The sequence below is a fragment of the Cimex lectularius genome, unplaced genomic scaffold (genome assembly GCF_000648675.2).
Source record: "Cimex lectularius strain Harlan isolate CLEC.00 unplaced genomic scaffold, Clec_2.1 scaffold262, whole genome shotgun sequence".
NCBI lineage: Eukaryota > Metazoa > Arthropoda > Insecta > Hemiptera > Cimicidae > Cimex > Cimex lectularius.
This window is the reverse complement of record NW_019392825.1, coordinates 26,566-47,264: the sequence shown is the minus strand read 5'-3', so window position 1 is coordinate 47,264 and position 20,699 is coordinate 26,566. Positions and strand designations below refer to the sequence as shown.

Genomic DNA, 20,699 nt, shown 5'->3' with positions numbered 1-20,699 from the left:
CTAACCGCTAAAACGGCGGTGGCTTTGTTAACACCTGATAAGCTAACCCGGAGATGACCATCGAGGTCACTTTCTGACACAGAAACTTCCAGACAGCGGTGGAGGCTGAGAACCTCATTCTCGCCATGCAACCACGTTCATCAAATTTTTCTTCTATACATAAGCATATATGTAATTGCTAATATATTTAAAAAAAGGTAAAAAAACCTTTTTACATTAGGGGTGAGTTGTGCGGCTATTCTTCAATTTTAGGACAAATCGTTTTCTCCATCACATTTTGATCCCCCATTGAAAAAAAACATTTAAAACCACCATGCAGAAAATTGTTATATACATAAACGACTAAATGCTGAGTTATGGACGTGTGCAAATTTGACAGTTACGTCGCACAACCCCTGGAAATTATTGACGTAGTGTTCAATAATGTAAACCCCATCAATCTCAACTCGACGCTAACTGGGTTATCGCGGCTCATCGTAAAGCTCTTGTAACTCTCTTCATCAGCCCGGAATATATAATTATTATCGTAAGTATATTTAGCTGTCCAAAACAAGAAGCGGTTCAGTTAAAATCTGCCTCTTTTTCAGCAGAAGCATTCCACATCCCAAAAGTTGAAAGTAAGAATTGTCGCTTCCCTATTCACTTTTTTGAATAAATAACTGCGTTTCACCCAGTGGAAGGTGACCAAAGCAAATTAAAAGCAAAAACATATTAAAATTTCTTATTTATTGCTACAGGCCGCCGTTCCAGGACGATTTCCTGGCTTCACAGTTCAATTTGAAATTTTCGTAAAATTGTCTAAAAAATGAGACCTTGAGCAGGTCTGTGTCTTAACAGGCTGAGAACATATGCTTTTTGGCCTGCCCTAACCACCCCAAACTGTTGTTGCACGAATATTATATCGTAGAAAATAATTATCTATTTTTGACAATAATTTAAAATATCTATCTTTGATAATTATTATCAACGTTTCAGATTAAAAACTCAATATTCTTTAAATGTGCCTCAACATGAATTTTACGTTATATTAAATTCCGTATTTAACACACAACGGACGACCGCCGATCCAATTTTCGGAGTTCATTTAAAAAACAATTTTGAGGAGGTTGGATTCTGGCCTCTCGGTTAATGGGATTCTTACAGTGCCGAGAAATATGTCATTCCCGGTCGCAACTCGATTACCTTCTCGTTAATTTATTATGCAATCCCGTCGAGGCCTCGGTAATCCGCCAATTGCTTTAGGGGTCCGGGCAGGGCGCTGGTAGGGCAAGAGTAAACGAGACAATTGGTTTAAATTATCTGAGAAGGAGTTCGGGGATTAATCCTGTTTTTCCAAGGACAGGTCTAGTTTCTACAAGGGACAGCGACCAATGAAACCAACTCTGTTAACGTTTCCCTTGCAAAGAGCATTTACGATTTGTTTGCACTTTAAATACACAAAACTATCAGAGAATTCGATTACAATCAAGAAAAACCATATTACCAGTTTTTACGCAGTGCTCACTAATGCACACTCCAGGATCGCTAGTGCCTAAAAAATAAACAAACATATTAAAGATTGAAACAATAAAAATTCTTTATTATTTATTTCTTACCAGCGTTGCATTTTCTAACTGAATACAAGATAATTCCGACAACGGCGAGAGCTATGACTAAGACGCACACGACGGTGACAAGGATGACGGTGACGTTGTGGGTGCCATGCTCCGTCCTGAGGAGGACGACTCTCTGTGATGTTGTGCCAGGATCCAGAGGGTTCTCCACTATTTCGAAAATATCCTTCTTCAGACCGCCGTTCGCTAGACATCCCTTGTAACCCCCGCTTGGCACCTCAGAGCAATTTTCACTCAACTTCTTCATCTAAACTGAAATGCAGAAAAAGATGTATGATACACCTGAGGACATCGACACAAACAAATTAACATCAGTAAAAATAATAACTGTTGTTAACACTATTGGCATGTTATCGTGCAGTATTCAGACGACAATTGAACTTATAGAGAGTTTTCTAATATCAAAAAGAGTAAAAATCCAAAAAGTAGACAGGCTGTTAAGGGCAGACTCTAACCTAATGCACTTTTCTCAAAACTCATTTTCCTGTTAGTGCTAATGAGTGGGCTTAGGATAGGTTAACGTTAGGGTTAAGATTAGAGACTGATTATGGTCAGGATTATGTTTGGTAGGACTCGTTACTCCACCCGTTACGTAGTGTAAGAGTTAGGTTAGGTTGAATTATGATTAAAGGATAATGTTATAATCATATCATCAGGATTGTGGTTAGGTGGAGTGAGGGTAAAGTACGAATTAGGTTACAAATCTATGATTCAATGTTTTTCCGTCATGTGGAGAAAATACGTGAGTTTAATTTCATCGTCGGTTTTAATTCATATACGGAAGTCAGGTTTGTGCCATGATGAGTGGTTGATGTGCTTCTAGATTTCTGTTTAGTTTTCATGGGTCAATGTAATGGTTTCACAGTTATCACTGTTTTTCTTATTTAAAAAAAAAGTAGAAAATTGAAAGGCAGAGATATTTAAAAAAAAATATTGTTAATAACTTCACTAGTTTTCGTGGTCCCCTTGACCAATTAATATATTTCAATTAATTAAGGTTTTTAGTTGAGATAAAAAAGTCAGTGTCAAAAATGGCAAAAAGGAGGAAAAATTAAAATGTGGTGTTGAGATGGGAAGTTGGACAAGGTCACGATAGCTCAAGTGGTAGAGCAGCGGCGTATCTAGCCGAAGACCGTGGGTTCGAATCCTGCTCGTGACACTGACTGTTTATCTCAATTAAAAACCTTAATTAATTGAAATTTTTAATAACGTTAAAAGATATTTCCTATTCACAGTATTTGTAATATACTGGGAGTAACTATCTTTTAAAAATATTAAACAACATACTCACCCCACTTTTATCATTTCTAAAAACTATTTTTTATAAAACTGAATCTTGGGAGTTTTTGAGTTTTGGTGCAAAAAAGACAGGATTGTTTCTTTCTGTAAAAATCATTAAAATATTTCTGTTACGATGTTTGGTCACAAATTAAGTCGTTTCAATACGTAATTCAATTGTATTCGCCCGCTAATTCTTAATTATTCATCTATTAATAATAATTCTTTCTATATTTTTCTAAAGTAAGTTAAAATATTTTTAGGAACAACTAATTAACCATTTTACAAGAAAAAATCAATGAAACAAATAACGAAAATCACAAAAAAATAGTATGTAATAATATATTTTCAAATTATTAACAGATTCAATTCCAAAAAATAAGTATTGTTTAGAGATGTTGCAATTGCAAAATAATATTTAAAAAAGGCGAAATATTCAGTCTAAGTGGTAAAAATCTCGTCAAACTGGTTAGCTTAAAACCCAATTTTACAAGCTAAAACAAACAACAAATGGATTATTAAAAACAAGAAAAACAATATGTGTAATTTACAGTTACTACAACTGTCTTAGTCATGTTAAACCGACATCTTGTCATTTATTGGTTCCGTATTACCGAGTTTACCCGCGAGTTAAAACGGACCCAATAAGTGACTCATGCCCGTTCAACGGTTCACCGACTCCCAGACCAATACCCAGCACAATGTGTTAGAATTGTTTGCCTGATTTTAAACGAAAACAAACGCTCAAAAATTTTAACGAAAATATCTCTAAAATGAAAAATATTCTTATGTCTGTACATATTATTCTCTTAATTTTTATTTATTTTCCACTGTACCTCAAAACCAAAGCGATACCGACTTCCATTCACTCAGATACATTTTTATAGGCAAAAACCAAAAAAGTACAAGCCACAATTTGACTTGACCGTTAAAACTAAATTAACCTTGTTCAAGACTTTACTGCGACTACTTTGGCGTGGAACTGAGACAACATGCCATCTAACGTCCAGCGCATCCAATCCTTCCAATCAAAAGTCTCCAGACAATCGTTACAACTCCTTACTATGTCGCCAACCTTACAATTCACAACGAACTCAACATTCCTCTAGTAGAAATGATAAATGATGGAGTGAGTGTGCTGTTCAATCTTTTAAAAAAGATAGTTCCTGCTCACAGTTAGCTGTTTTCAACGATCCGTATTTCGGGCTTATAGCTCATCATCAGGTTGAAGGAGTTCTAGGAGTCTCTCGACATGGATTGCAAGACTCTTAAATAAACAGTGATACAATTCATATCGAGAGACGTGATTGTAGAACTCCTTCAAACTGATGATGAGCTATAAGCTCGAAATCCAGATCGTTGAAAACAACAAACTGCAAGTAGGAACTATCTTTTTAAAAATATTCAACATTCCTCTTGTCAACCAAAACCTTCACACCCACTTCTCGATCTATGATGATTAGAAAGATGTACTGCCAACAGATACTTTCTCCAGTCGTTTTCATTACTAGTTTATGGGGATTCGCGTCGATTTTTAACCCCGACGGCGCTTGCGTTAAAAAAAATATTTCCAAGTATGTTGGGTTTAAATTCAGTCTTTTTTATCGTTTTATAGTGTAATTATTGTAAAAACGAAACAATCCAAAGTTGCGCCCGAATACTAAATAACTTAATTTCTTGATAGTTCTAGTGGCTATGTATAATTTTGTCTAAGATAAAATATAGTTTTAAAAAATTGCTGTTTTAGTTGAACAAATCAACAACTTATACAATACTTAGGCTTCCATAGTGACTGTCAACACCTATCCTATAATTTTTTGTAAAGAAGTGGCATTTGGTGATTTAAGTAGTAAAATTACATTGGAACCTGTTATTAAAGTACAACTTTGGTTTTTTTCCTGTACCATTGGAGTTTTATTTTAAGTAAACCTGTTGAACTTGAGTGCTATACCTATATAACATAGGGTAACTTTCTTGTATGTTTTTAATACAATACGTTGTAATTAGGTCTTATCCTTACATAAAAAATTGTCTATTAAATGACATATCTGTAATTTCCAATATATTTTGTTACATTTATTGAAATTAATTAATTTCGCACATTCTGTTCTTGCCTAGTTTTAAATAATACAAGCACGATTTTCATATTTTTGTCAAAAAAGTCCGCCATCGCCGTAGTATAATTTAAACAAATTTTCACTGTCCTGATGCGGCGTCGTTTAAACCAAAAACTCATAAGGGCGAGTTATGAAGGAAAGTTAGTATTTACGGTCTTAAGTTTATTACTCTACGGCAAACCCGTCGTCTATTGTCAAGGGTATTAAACGTGAAAAAGTCACATTAAAGGCCATTAATTTTGCAAACCAGGAGTGTATCCATAATACGAGCCACGAGAGTACCGTTCCGCCGTTTTGAAAAAGTTTAAAAACTCTATTGGCACAGCGTTCCAATTGTTGAAATGAACTGCATTTTTTGCTAAATGTTTTTGCAAGTACATTTTTTAAAGCTGTGCCAGAATTTTGAATGTTTTCAATAGATTAAATACTATCAACTGTAGATAATACTTTTTTGTATAAAAATGCAAGGCAGGTTTGATTCAGTAACATGAAATGAGCAAACTCATTGAATACATCTGATAAAATATTTGTAATTATCTTCTATGTAGGGTTAGCCCATAGACGGTTTTAGTCAAAGTAAAATCGGTTTTAATAGTCTTTTCTCAATACCCGGAATAAATACTATTCTCAAATCTGAACTTTAGGATTTCACTCATGGGACGGTCAGGCCCCACAGGTAGGTTATTCTTTCACCTAGAAATGATACACACAGCAGTGAAGTATATTTACAAATTTATTACTCTTTTATAAAATTTATTGTGAAATAATATATTTATTTATAGTATTAGTAGTTCTAGTATAGTATATATAGTACTAGTTAGTAGTAGTAGCAGTAGCAGTAGCAGTAGCAGTAGCAGTAGCAGTAGCAGTAGCAGTAGCAGTAGCAGTAGCAGTAGCAGTAGCAGTAGCAGCAGCAGCAGCAGCAGCAGCAGCAGTAGCAGTAGCAGCAGCAGCAGCAGCAGCAGCAGCAGCAGCAGTAGCAGTAGCAGTAGCAGTAGCAGTAGGAGTAGCAGTAGCAGTAGGAGTAGCAGCAGCAGCAGCAGCAGCAGCAGCAGTAGCAGTAGCAGCAGCAGCAGCAGCAGCAGCAGCAGCAGCAGCAGTAGCAGCAGCAGTAGCAGTAGCAGTAGCAGTAGCAGTAGCAGTAGCAGTAGCAGTAGCAGTAGCAGTAGCAGTAGCAGTAGCAGTAGTAGTAGTAGTAGTAGTAGCAGTAGCAGTAGCAGTAGCAGTAGTAGTAGTACGTTGTATCGTATATATAATAAGAGTATTAAATTTTCCAAATATATTGCAAAATTTCAATGAATTAATTTACATATATCACGGTCATTAGGCACTATTGTAGAAGGCTTGACGTTTATAAGCATTATTTTGATATCTTGGGACACGGCCACTGGCACATATTGATCTTCAGTTATCTTAGGGTTTAGGAATTTTTGACCGCTTATGTGTGTTTGTGTCGTGTCTGGGTTTTGTTTGTATTAATTTACTGGAATGAATGTAATTTATTAGCGTGAAAGGAAAGGGTTTTTTAACCAAGCCCCACGGAATATCGAGTACTCTGGGGTGAGTGTATAATTACTGGAGAGCGAAAGTAAGTTATTAGCGAGAATGGTTCAACTATACCCCGAAGATCGAGTACACTGAGGAGTGCATGCGACAAAACTTGTGATGTATATACACTGCCCATCAAAAACTGACCAAAAAACACAAAAAATGGCCAACTTTGAAAATGCATATTTTCTCAGTCTTTTAAGTCACAGATCTGCGCTAGGTCTCAGTAAATTCAAAACTTCGAAATATGTGAATTTTTGAACTTTTTACGAAAGTTCAAATAGAGATTTGGAGCCAGGAAATAGCCCTGGAGCGGCGCACTGAAGCAATCGATAAAGAATTTTAATAAGCTTGCAATTTGTCACCTTCCACTTTGCCCGATTTCTCAACCGTTTTCGAATTATTCGCAATTTTTAGTCAAAAACTTGATTTTTTATGTATTCATTTGAAAAAAAAACCGATCATCTTTTATAATTTATTCATTCTCTCTCCCCATTTTACCTATATAAACCTATTGTTTAGTTATTAAAAGCCACAATACCTGTGAAATGGGAAAAAAGTTGAATTTCCACGATGAGGTAAACAAGTGGTTATCGGCAGCAGAAACATTCAACATCCCAAAAGGGGAAAGTAAGAATTGTCGCTTCCCTGTTCACTTTTTGAAAAAGTCCTCAGAACAAAAGTTGTAGAGAGTAATATTTTCGAAAACATAACTTTCTAAAGTTATGCATTCTTGAAAAACGGAAGAGAGAGTGATTGATGAGTGTAAATAACCACGTTTCACCACGTGGAAAGGTGGCCAATTGAAAGCATATTAAAAGTTCTTGTTGATTGCTACAGACCGCCGTTTCAGGACGATTTCCTGGCTCCACAGCTCAATTTTCAGTTTTCGTAAAATGTGCAAAAATTAAATGTTCCAGAATTTTTGAATTTACTTATGAATGACTGAATCTAGGAAAACATTTAAAAAACCGTCTTGTTCAGTGTAAAATGTTACAAAAAATGAGATCAAGTGTATTACTTAGAAGGCTGAGAAAATATGAATTTCCAAAGTTGGACTTTTTTCGTGCAAAAATCATGTGGTCGGTTTTTTTATGGACAGTGTAAGTAATGTTTGTTTTATATCAATTCTGTAGTTGAAATCCTTTGATACAAACGAGAGGGCAGGATTTTAGGATATCCACTTAGTCTTCGTGTAAAAGCAACAAAAGAATTACAAACACACATTGACCCGGCGATGATCTCAGCTCATTATAATCATTGTTGATATGAAGCTTATTGCAATTAAGCAATTTATTCTATAATATTTCTGATTATTAGATCATAATTATTTGAATACTGCGTTAATTTTTGATTAGCAGGACATAGGAACCATTGCATCACAAAATTTGTTTTTCCGGGGGCGTCGGTGGCCGCAACGGTTTAGGCGTTGACACGGCACTCATCACTGTAGGGTGAAGATCGTGGGTTCGAATACAGGGCCGCTGGATTCGAACCCGACATACTTACAGATGTGTTTTTTTCACAAACACCGGCACCTTGAGGCATATGGCCTCTGCTGTTGCGAACCCTCGTTTAAAAAAATGTTTTTGTAAATTTATTTGAAAGCTTGGTACAATATTTAATTATTAATTAAATTTTAATTTATTAGAAAAACAAAATGAAATGGTTAAAAGGTGAAGTTTTCAAAGTGTTCGCCTACCTGACAACCCTTAAAAAGACTTTATGAGGCGGCTGTGGCCGGATGTAGGGGAGTTTCGAATTGCAGAAGTTTTCAAACGGTCCGGCCTTTAATAACTTTTTCTTTCAAGTTGTCCTTTAAGCATAAACGAAACAACTGGAATTACAACGTTAAAATGTGGTTAATTAAATGTCTCCATTTTGGAAACGATGGTGGCGGTAGAGGGTTCACAAATATTTATGGTTGCCCTTATCTTCTAAGGGGTGTGAAGTCCTCTTCCATCTTTGATATCGGCGAATAATGGGAAGACGAGTCAAATAAAATTCACCCGGCTATCTTCCTCGTTATCACAAACTACGCCAACTATCTGCGAATCTTTCTACGCTTCTTGAGATATCCTCCACACAAGTTTCATCACCCCTTTCCTCTAAGAGCGTTTATCATACGAATGAACCGTTTAAATGAAAAAGAGCTGTAGAGGTGGGGGAAATATTCTGGACCAGGTCAATATTGATTTTAAAAAATTCTTATTTAAGTATTTTATTTTATTTATTGCTATCTGTACAAAATATACATTTAGCAAATAGTTTAGTTATAAACAAATCTGACAGACTTGTCAGACTAGGAGGCTCCTTGTGGAACGCTAGCATTGATTGGCGTGATAGGTGAAAAATCGATGCCGATTCTTACTTTAAACCATCGATCCGAGAAAAACGATTTCACGATAAGATAGTAGGAACGAGGGAAGATACGTTTTAACTTACAGAGGAGGCCGGGGTGCCATACTCGGTCAAATGCTTCGTAACGTCCAGAAATACGAATGAGCAGTATTTTTTCTCTTCTAAAGCCGAGGCATTCTCTGAAGCTCTGCTGAACAGTGGAATGGAGGGGTCGAAACCCAAATTGATGGTTAGGAATGAAATTCACTAGTTTTCGTGGTCCGCTTGACCGATTAATTAAGGTTGTTACAAGGTTTTTAGGATACAATGCATTGTGATATAAATTTTCAGGACGCTGCAAAAATGTGTAGTAAGTTTTCATTAAAAAATGTGTACACATTTGGCTGTTTCATCAAAAAATATTTCAAGTTTTCGCAATTATCATTTCTATTATTAAACTATCATTATTTTGAAATCTTTCAAATAATTAAGGTTTTTAGTTGAGATAAAAAGTCAGTGTCACGAGCGGGATTCGAACCCACGTTCTTCGGCTAGATACGCCGCTGGTCTACCACTTGAGCTATTGTGACCTCGATCCACTCGGACACTAACTTCTCATCTCAACCCCAACTTTTGAATTTTCCCTCCTTTTTGCCATTTTTCAAATGTCGTGTAATCGGATTGGATTCTCGACGACAAATGAAATGGCCACGGAGAGCTTTAGTGAAGTGTACTTCATTTTAAATCATTAAATTCAATAATATCGTAGTCCGCTTGACCAATTAATATATTACAATTAATTAAGGTTTTTAGTTGAGATAAAAAAGTCAGTGTCAAGAGCAGAATCACGGTTGTGCGAAATATTGCATTGTAAATACATGTAATGTACACTATTGCTTTTTTTGGGTAGATTTCGGGGGATTTTAGGCGTAATAAAATCATGGTCCGGGGATTTTCTTTAGGAAAGGCGGAGAATCTGATACATGACTGCGGGATGGATGGGCTTGGGGGTAGAGCGAGAGGGTGAGGAGAGTTGATATGATCTGAGCGTGAAGTGACATTCATATCGGGATGGGTAGTAAAAACTGTGGAAAAGTGATCGGAAAGTAGCTGACACTTTTCCCGTTTGACCTGGCCCAGGTACCGTTGGGACTTGGTAGTGTTTGATAACCTTCCTAGTTGTTAGTCAAAGAGTGTTGTCTTGTGTGGATAAGGATTCAAGGTATGACTGGAACTGGGATGAACGGTATTTGGATAATTCGAGTTTCAAAATATAAGTGAGACGGTTAAATGTTACTTTATCAGAGGGGTAACGATGGCGTTGCCATCGCAACCTTGCTCTTCGTTTAGAGGTTATAAATGTACGGATATATTCGGGAAAGAAGGAATTCGGAGAAGACTTGTGATGGCGTGGAGGGTAGGTTGATAGATGAGCGGCGTGTTGGATTTTACTTGTGAGAATACTGACAGCTTGTTCGATTTGGTTACCAGTTTAAGTGGAATGTTTAGGTTTAAAGTATTATTAAGGATATGTTGAAGTGTTTCCAGTTTACTGGGTTGTTGGTTAAAGAAGGTCTGGAAGGTGTATGAATGGAAGTTGTGTCAAGAGAGAGGACCATAGGAGAGTGGTCTGAGGACAGGTCGTGTAAAGATTGGATGGAGGGAAAGAAAGAACCTGTACTAGATGTCACGAAAAAATCCAACAAGTCGGGGCTGCGGTTTTGATCACTGGGCTGGTTTGTTGATTGACATTACTAACACTGCAGATAATAAGACGGCTCAACTCGTAGATGACACAGTAGATATTGCCAGTGGAGCTTCAAGGGAATAAGGATAAGCCAAAGCCTAAGCGACTATAGACACTGTCGACCAATAATCAGAAAATGGCGAATTAAAATTTATTCCAGCAAAGTGTCTATATTTCGCTTAATGACGGAACTACGAGATCTCAAGCAGGTACACGAATTCCGTGCGAAGACTCCGTCTTATATTTAGGGTTAGTCCTTTAAGATTGACGTGGCGGAACTATAATTACTAAAACCGTCTCACTGAAACGCAACCGAACCCGCTAATTAAAACCAATACTCAGGTTCAGTGTTTGCACCTTACGACAAGTCATTACCTACAAGGTGTTAATCAGTCCTATCTGGCAATATAGGTTGGAAATATGGTTTTCCGCATCCGACGCGCAACTCAACAGAGTCAAAGTTACGCAAAATAATGTTACGCAATTGATAACTGCATTTCATGATACGCATTTCAGAAATACAATTACCCGGAACAGGCTATCAATATTATAATATAAATAATATTTTATTTCTATTATTTTATATCATGCAAACAATTCTTTTGGCTTTTTACTAAAATTTATTATACAGGGGTTGAAAAGTAAATCTATTGGTTATACTGCTGTTACAAAACTAGTCTTTCTTCATTAGGGAAGAAATTTCGAAGCCATTGGTGGTTCAAGCGTCTTGGAGGATTGGAAGGGTTCAGGATGATTGGAGATGAGGGTTGGTAAAAAATGTAAAAAGCAAAAAAAATATATAGTACATGTACCGCCGAAGCGAGTACAGTTGGTATGAGTATTGAGTCCAGGGTTTCGTGAACTAATGTATACAGATTTTTTCCGTTTTCAACAATGAATGAGATTTCGAAGTGTGTGTTGATAGCAAGATTTCAAAATAACAAGGAGGGACGACCTGGTTGGTGCGTCAAGGATTTGGACCAAAGTTTTTTGGTATTTTGCTGAAATCAACTATGTGAATATATCATTTTACAGAATTTTTTGTGTAGTGATAGTTAAAGCTATCAAAGTTTATCAATAACCAAAAAATTTCAAAAACCCATTTTTTCAAGTAAACTGGGTTATAATTTGTTTTCCTTGAAACTAATATGAAACTTCGTTTTAGCGCCTATAGATATGAATTTGTATTATTCTAAATATGAATTTATATTTGAATTTAAGTGTATCGATTTTTTGACACCTAAAAGTTTTCCGATTTTCAAGAAATCGTTATCGGTATATGTGATTGAATTAGCTTTAATTCAAAAATTTCTAAAATGATTTTAACTTTAAACATACCATTTGAAAGAAGAGGAACGTAGCTTTTTGAGGACCTATGTACCATAAAAATAAGATAACCAAAAACAGTCAGAATGAGAATGAGAGGGAAAAAATATAGGAGCAAGTGATTTTGTGTGTGTGTGTGTGTGTGTGTGTGTGTGTGAGAGAGAGAGAGAGAGAGAGAGAGAGAGAGAGAGAGAGAGAGAGAGAGAGGAGAAAAAGGCGAAGAGGTATACTTTACAGATAGAAAAAAAGTTTTTGCAGGTATACTACTTACAATAACTATAAGGTAATAATGATACTTCTAAATAAATTTGACATAAATTTTATAATTACATTATATTGATAAACGAGAGAGAGAGAGAGAGAGAGAGGGAGAGAGAGAGAGAGAGAGAGAGAGAGAGAGGAGAAAACAGAGCAAGTGATTTTTTTGTGTCATGTATAAACTTTTTATACTTATAGATACACCAGTATTATCTGGCAGATGTTTGTCTATAATGTATATAAAATAATGCAAAAAAACATTATTATTATTATTATTATTAGAGCCAGTGGTTGGCGTGAGGGAAAGTAAGCAAGAAGGAAGGTAGGAGACAAAAAAGTGGAGAGACAACAGGAAAAGGTTGAGAGAGAAAAAAAAGAAAGCGAGAGTGAAAAAAATCAAGTGAGAGAAGAGAAAGAGAGAGAGTGAAAGAGTAGGCGAGAGTTAAACAGGAGAGAGAGAGCAAATGAAGTTAAACAAAGATTAGAGGCAAAACAGTGGAGAGAGACTAATAATGTGAAATTAACAATTAGAAGGAGAAAAAGATAATAAATTGAAAGAGAAAAAGAAAAGATCAAGTGTTAGTGAGAAAATAAAGTGAGAAAGAGAGAGAAGGAGAGAAAGTAAAAAAAAAAGATAAAACACAAACATGTAGAGAGAAGAGAGAACAAGAAAAAATAAAACTGAATGTAAGAGAGGAAGAGAAAGAGAGAAAATAGTATGAGACCGAGGTAAAGAAAAAGACTTTAGGTACGTTCTAAAATAGTAATGTGTGTATTTATGAAGAATGATCGACACGCAGCACAAAGATGATGATGATGATGATGATAAAGGATCATATTGGGGTTAAAACACGAGAAATTAGAATTGTCACTAAGCTTTCCATACACATATAATGTAATCCTCAGAGTCTGTTTATTTATAAATATGATTTGTTTATAATTTATGATATACTATGACGTTACTAATTATAAATTAATTAAAAGTTTAAGATGGGTCACCAGTGGCCGCAACGGTTTAGTCGTTGACACGCACTCATCACTGTAAGGTGAAGATACTTACAAATGGGCTTTTTTTAAAAACACCGACACCCTGAGGGTTTATATGACCTCTGCTGTTGCGAACCCTCTTAAAAAATATATATAAATAGATAATAATAATAATTTAAGATTTTCAAATAAATAGACCCTAAAAATAACCTGAAATATTTCGAAAGTTGATGACAAATGTACTCAATCAGATATCTATGGACCCATTTTTTATTTATTAAACCGTAGAAAACAATAAAGTATCAAAATAAATATGTATTTATACCAACATGTCCTATTGAGATTTGAGACCTTTAACGATGTAAAAATATAAATTCGAAATTGTATGTAAGAAGAATCGTTGCCGACAGTTCAAGCATCTCATATTTTAGATAAGACAATTTTGGATACGTGCTTCGTTTTGCAAAATTAGCTGAAAAGATAGGTTTAAAGAAACTGCTGACAACCAATAGCATTCAGGCTTGGCTCCTCGTCCTCGAGATACTTGAACAGAATTCAGAAGTAGAGCTTTCGAATTCTCGAAAAGAAATAAAGCTTAATTACTTTACATACCTGAAATTGATTTCTAACTTTTCTTTCCGGTTAACCGCGTGAATAAAGTTTCCATGTATACTAGAGTAATAAGTAAATATCATTCCACATAACATTGAAATACTCATATATTTTTTTAATAATTGGAAAACCGCTATTACAATTTTTTTTCCCCTACCACAATTTAACAAGTAATAACATTCTTGTGTCAACATACAATTCCAAACGGGGTAAACATGTAACAATTAATCACGTGAGATTAATGGTTTGAGAGGTGGCAGCCTTCTTTATTAGGGGGTTCTTCCTCGACCTTTGTCCGTTATAAATCTCTTTAGTTTGGTATCCACTAGGGGTTTGCTCAAGCCATCAATATTAATGTTAGAGGAAGGTTTAACTGATTTTCTTAAAAAAAAATCTTGCAAAAACATACTATAATTGTAGTAGTGTGTTAACTTTAGGTTTTATATTGTGCTACTTTTATGTTTAAATTAAATTTAATACTACTACATACTGCTTCTAATATGTTAATATAATTTTTTACCATACTTTTAATAATATTCACCAGTTTTCGTGGTCCGCTTGACCAATTAAAATCTTTCAATTAATTAGATTTTTAGTTGAGATAAAAAAGTCGGTGTCACGAGCCGGATTCGAACCCACGATCTTCGGCTAGATACGCCGCTGGGCACTACTTGAGCTATCGTGACCTCGATTCACTCGGATACCAACTTCCCATCTCAACCCCACCTTTTGAATTATCCTTCCTTTTTGCCATTTTTCAAATGTCGTGTAATTTATTTGATTCTCGGCGATCCTCTCGGACGTATCTAGCCGAAGATAGTGGGTTCGAATCCAGCTCGTAAAACTGAATTTTTTATCTCAACTAAAAATCTCAATTAATTGAAAGATATTAATTGGTTAATCGGACCAAAAAAACTAGTGAATTTAATGAGTGAAAATGAAGTATACCTTCACTAAAGCTCTCCGTGGCCATTTCATTTGTCGCCGAGAATCAAATAGATTACACGACATTTGAAAAATGGCAAAAGGAGGAAAAATTCAAAAGGTGGGGTTGAGATGGGAAGTTGGTTTCCCAGTGGATCGAGGTCGCAATAGCTCAAGTGGTAGAGTAGCGGGGTATCTAGCCGAAGATCGTGGGTTCGAATCCCGCTCGTGACAACGACCTTTTTATCTCAACTAAAAACCTTAATTAATCTGATAATACTTGCATTTTTATAATAATGCTATTTTAGCTAAGGTTGAATTGTCCCTGTGTCAGCCTAGACCCGCAAGTTTCATGTTACTCCGTGTTAAAAGGTATTTACAAAAATCTAACACGCCGAACTTGTTGTAAGTCACCCAGTGACGGTTTTCAACTTAATCACGTTCACCGACTCGCGGAGCAACATTATCAACTATTCAAAGTTGAGCTACTGAGCTACTAATTAACGTAAAAGTATTTGTAAATGAAAATAATAAAGTCTAACCAAAGATTATTTATTACTTGTCCGTTTTGTATAAACAATTTAGGCCATTTTACTATGCTCTATATAATTACAATAATAAGATTAATTTTAAGAATCAATCTTTGGAGAAAATGGCGGGTTTTGGAATGTTTCTAGACTGGAAACGTCAAATTTGAAAATAAATTTTGACTCGGCTCTCTCAACTTCAAATGTAATTGTACTTGTAATTAAAAAACCTCAAACCTTGTAATTTTTTGCAGATATTACTCAGGATTTGTCACATATCCAATCAAAAATATTGTCGCAGAAATTTAAAAATAGAATGTTAGAATGTCAGCTTGACTACCCTGCTTATAATCGAGACGTCTCGCTATTTTATTATCCAATAAATACCGATTTTTTTTTCAATAATACGAAATTACCTAATTAAATATGCTAATTTCTGACAAAACCATACAACTACTGTCTTCTTAAAAAGCAGAACTTACCATATTCCTATAATAAGAGGTAATAATAACAAGACGGACGTCTTGCTTTTCAAAATTCATCGGCTTTCCTCGCCATATTTATACCCTGATTATATCTTTATCCGAAGTACGGTATATACTTTCAGTATGCTAACCAAGTAAATTTAAGTTTTCCATTTGCATATTACTTCATAGAAAAAAAATAATAATCATATATGATCAATAAAAACGGTTCCACAAAAATGTCATCCTTAAAAATGTGAAGTAATTAATTATTGTGAGATCTCATTAATTAATTAATTGTTGTTAATTTTTATGGAATGTTTGAACTTAAAGCTTTAATAAACTGTCGAAAGCTGTGGTTGGGGATTTTTGCATTTATTTAAACATTTTTTCACGATCTTCTCCACTCGATGAACTTATTTTTTTCTTTACAATCCATAACCGGGGTTCTTTTTCCAAGTGCTTGATTTGGCATTTTTGTAGTTCACATCACAATTTGATGTGCTATTTTTCTTTATATTTTTTAGGAATAATTGAATCGTGACAATTCTTAAAGATAAGTGCCAATTTAACAATTTTTCAGTCCTGCAATTGTTATTTTTAATGTCTCCCAAAAACTCGGGCAATTGTGATAATTAAATCTGATAAATTTATATTAATTTTTGTCTACGCCTTTATTGCTTTTAAAAGTTTTAAAATTGTGAACCTATTTAAAAAACCTCTTTAAATTTTTGGTGTGCAAAACCTCTTAAACACCAACTCTTCCTTTGTTTATAAGGGCCAGCCCAGAAGTTCAAAATTTAGGGGTGAGAATAAGTATCTAAAATAATATACACCATAATTCCAAATAAAATAATGTATTTTACTTTTTTGTAAATCGTAAATATTGAGGGAAAAATTAAATTACAATGAATATTATTGGCATTTATAATATTGTAAAAGAAAAAACAGGAATCAAATTTTTCGGCATTTATTCATTTATGCCTTTCCAAGTTTCACTTTTAATCACTCTCTAATGACTAGAACAAAACTATTTTTGAAAACCTTGTTTTAAGTTCGTGCCTCTTTCCTAGGATTTGCTTTACCAAATACTTACCAAGTTACCAAATATTCAAAATGAGGGTTTTCTTTCTAACTTTCTTCTCTGGTCTAAGAAGTAGTTTTCTATTTACAATATAGAATTTGTTTGCTCTGATACTATTCATAATACATAAAACTTCGTTAATAAATACAGAAAGGCAGATAGGTACAAAGATGTAGATAGATAGGTATAGATAAAGAGATATAGATGGATGGATATAGATGGATGGATATAGATAGATAGGTAGGTAGGTAGATAGATAGATAGATAGATAGATAGAGAGAGAGAGAGAGAGAGAGAGAGAGAGAGATTATTAAATTAAGATTAAAGAAACCCTTTGTATAAGAATTTAAATGTCTGGTGTGTGGGCCTTTGTTAGAGAAAAGAGAGAGAGAAAGAGAAAGAGATTAAGAGATTAAGATTTAAAAAAACCTCTGTAAAAGAATTTAAATTTGTAGTGTGTCGGCTTGTGTTAGACAAAAGAGAGAGAGAGAGAGAGAGAGAGAGAGAGAGAGAAAGAAAGAGAATGAGAGGGGGAGAGGGAGAAAGAGAGATATTGTTCGTGTCTTTTTACGATAACTGAAACTCAAATTAACATTACACCTCAAACAAAGAGGCAGAGGCATGTCAAAGAGTCCTAAAATGTCCCACTAATGCTACAAATTTTAGTGGGGAAGCATTTATATAAAATATTTTCACGTTACTACCTTACAAGTTATATGTCATACAGCATAGTTAGTTTTTTCAACGCGATAAGAAAAAATATGTATAATAAATAATATATGATAAATAAATAATAAATAAAACTTCATAAAGAGATTACATTGAAATTTATTGTTGTTGTTTTTTTCTTTTTTAAATATTAAATTCTATAGTTATATAAACTATAACTTATATATATAAACATAAAACAGCAAAATCTCACTGGCACTCTCAACACGACACGCAAGAATGGCACAATTACACAGAAGTCAAACACTTTGAGTGAGTAGAAATACTTTGTTTGAATATATTTTGCATTGTATAAATTCACTTTTGCACATCCTAAATGTATTTGTTAAATGTAAACATTGTTTGTAAATCCCAGGCCCTGAAGATGATCTCAATAAAAGATCGAAACGTTGACACGATAAAGAAAATGTTTTTCTGAAACCTACATCACACCCGACCGCATCTCACGATATCTGAATAACTATCGATTAACGGTCACTAATCTCTACACATTAAATTCTATTTGAATGTAATAATTTTTTCTCGAAAATCAACTTTCATATTTGTTAATTTGTGTTTATATAGCACATCAAACGTACAAGCTTAAGTCACTAAGCATCGTTTAATACATGTCGATATTATACAATTTAATATATCATCTACAGAGAAAACGAATTTTTTAACTGAGTTTAGTTCACACACATATAACATGTGTCACATTATAGAGAGTTCGTGATGGAAATTCCATCCAAATGTCTATCTGTATATCCATCAAATATGTCAACAGCTAAGAGACATTCGAAGTACAACCACCACTCCTAAGTACTTTTTGATTAAGTACTTTGGAATTATTCCAGATCATTAAATCATTCCAATGGCCCCCCGGACCTAGCCTACACCTTGAGCTTGATTCCCTCAGTTCCACGCTCTGCACACGTTTCCATATTTACTCTCTTCTCAGGCAGACAAATTTTCAAAAAAAAAGACTAGCACAAAATTTTCTGATTGTTTTTTATTTCTGTGTGGTTTTGACGTTTATATGGTAATGTATCAGCCAAGTAAAAAACTTATACTTCAGTGTAACAATAACATTAAGTCCGAAATATTTTTGTACAACCAATAATCAGGCATGATAAGTATACATTCCTAATGTAAAAAACGATAAATAAATAACATATCAAAGTTTATAAAAATATAAACAAATAAATTTCCGTTTACCCGAAAAACCTTTCTAGATTGACACGTCGACGTACAAATTGGAAATAATGAAGGAAAATAAACCGAGTCTCCCGACGGAATTACGACGAGGGGGTAAAAATCACCCTTATTTCTCTGAGGATCGCAATCTCTGAGATCGCATTGACTAAATTGGAGCGCGGGACAGGCGAGGTGCTGGGTCGGGTGGTATGTACGTAACGATAATCTTAAGAGGGTGGCTCTTCTGAAAAAATAAATAAACTGTGTTATGTTTCCTACCCTTGAAAACTCCCGGCATAATAACACAGTGAATTTTTACTTACCATTTTATCGCATGAATGGGAAATTTAAAATTCTCAACTTACAGTTCTGGTTTATATTTTCATCAATCCCTAATAAAGCTGCATTTAAAATTACCTAAAGTTATTAAAATAAAAATAAAACTTAAAAAGCATTAGAAAAATTTACAGTTCTCTTGATAATTTTCAAGATTATGCATTTCTTAAGTTTTTAGGAGGTAAACATATAGTAATTACTATTGTTAAAAAAAGGTACAACTTTTAAAAGCCAAAGTCTTTATAAATTAATATATTAATATAACTATAAAAAAATGAAATGAAGAAGGAGGGAATGAAAAGATTTAATTAATATTTTTTTTAAACTTGTTCTCTCTATGTGTTTTTTTACTTAATTACGGTTGCAAAGTCATCCAGATTATAAAAATTTGAGACTTTCGACAATAAAATTATTGCTACCAGCAGCAAGAGGGAGTAATAACACAGAAATATTGATATTCATATCACACAGAAGTCCAATGTTAAGCGAAGTCGATGGAGCAACAAAGTGAGTTTGTGTAATCGTACCTTCAGGCCTTGTTAGGTAGAGAATGGTACTACAATAATTTCCCTCTTTCCGCCCGATTTCGGATTCTGCTGAGCACATGTAGATTAGGATCGAGCCAATGCTGATCCTGCCGCTACCACCGTTCGGCAAGAACTGTCAAGAAGGATCACGTTAGGGAAGGGAATCGAAATCGTACGTCTATAATTAGAATCTAAGTTTAAACGAAATAGTAAACGTTCGATACGTCAGATGTCTATTTACAAATGTCAACGAAATTAGAAATGTTACCTTTGAACGTCTTGTAAACGGCGAAGAGAAAATAAAATTGTGTAAATTATCAACTGTAATCGGTTCTCCTCGCTTTTCCGCCTGTTGTGTGAGTGTTTTAAGCAATATGGCCAACTTCAGGAGTTGATTTGGACACAAAGAGCGAGAATAGGCGGACCGGAAAGTCGATGAACACTTCTATAAAAAGTTACCGATGAATATGTTTTATCTCCCTGAACACTTTCTCTTTAATTACATACTGTCTATTTTTTTAAATATTAATATATATTTATATACACTGATTATAAAAAAAACCTACCACCTTGGTTTTGCACGATAAAATGGCCAACTTTGTAAATGCATATTTTCTGAGTCTTTAAGTCACAGACCTGCGCTAGGTCTCATTTATTAGAAAATTTTTCCTGAACAAGAGGGTTTTTGTAAATGTTTTCCTCTATTCAGTAATCATCAGTAAATTCAAAAATTTGTCTTGGAAAGGCGCTCTATAGCAATCGATAGGAAATTTAAATAAGCTTTCAATTTGTCACCTTCCACTTTGCCGGATTTCTCAACCGTTTTCTAGTTATTCAAGATTTTTGGGCAAGAACGTGGTTTTTTTACACGCTCATGGCACCAACCGATCACTCTCTCTCCCGATTTTACCATACAAAACATATTGTTATTCGAAGCCAAACTACCACCACACGTATTTTCGTAAAAAGTGTTAAAATTAACTAATCTTTTTATGTAAGGTTTTGGTTGAAATGACAAAGTTACTGTCACGCTCGGGATTCGAACCCACGACCTTCGGCTAAATACGCCGCTGCTTTACCACTTGAGCTATCGTGACATCGACCCA

At 34.6% G+C, this 20,699-nt stretch overlaps 1 protein-coding gene across 1 annotated transcript in view; it reads right to left on the bottom strand.

The window, feature by feature from the left end:
• Positions 1-19,699, bottom strand: part of LOC106672076 (neprilysin-1-like) — a 46,408-nt gene extending 26,709 nt beyond the window's left edge. The window contains exons 1-3 of the mRNA XM_014403210.2: positions 19,594-19,699; positions 1,596-1,865; positions 1,484-1,531 (exon numbers count right to left, since the gene is read on the bottom strand). Of these exons, the coding sequence (XP_014258696.1) occupies positions 1,484-1,531; positions 1,596-1,860 (313 nt within the window). The 5' untranslated portion in view covers positions 1,861-1,865; positions 19,594-19,699. The remainder of the gene's footprint in view (positions 1-1,483; positions 1,532-1,595; positions 1,866-19,593) is intronic.
• Positions 19,700-20,699: the final 1,000 nt, after the last annotated feature.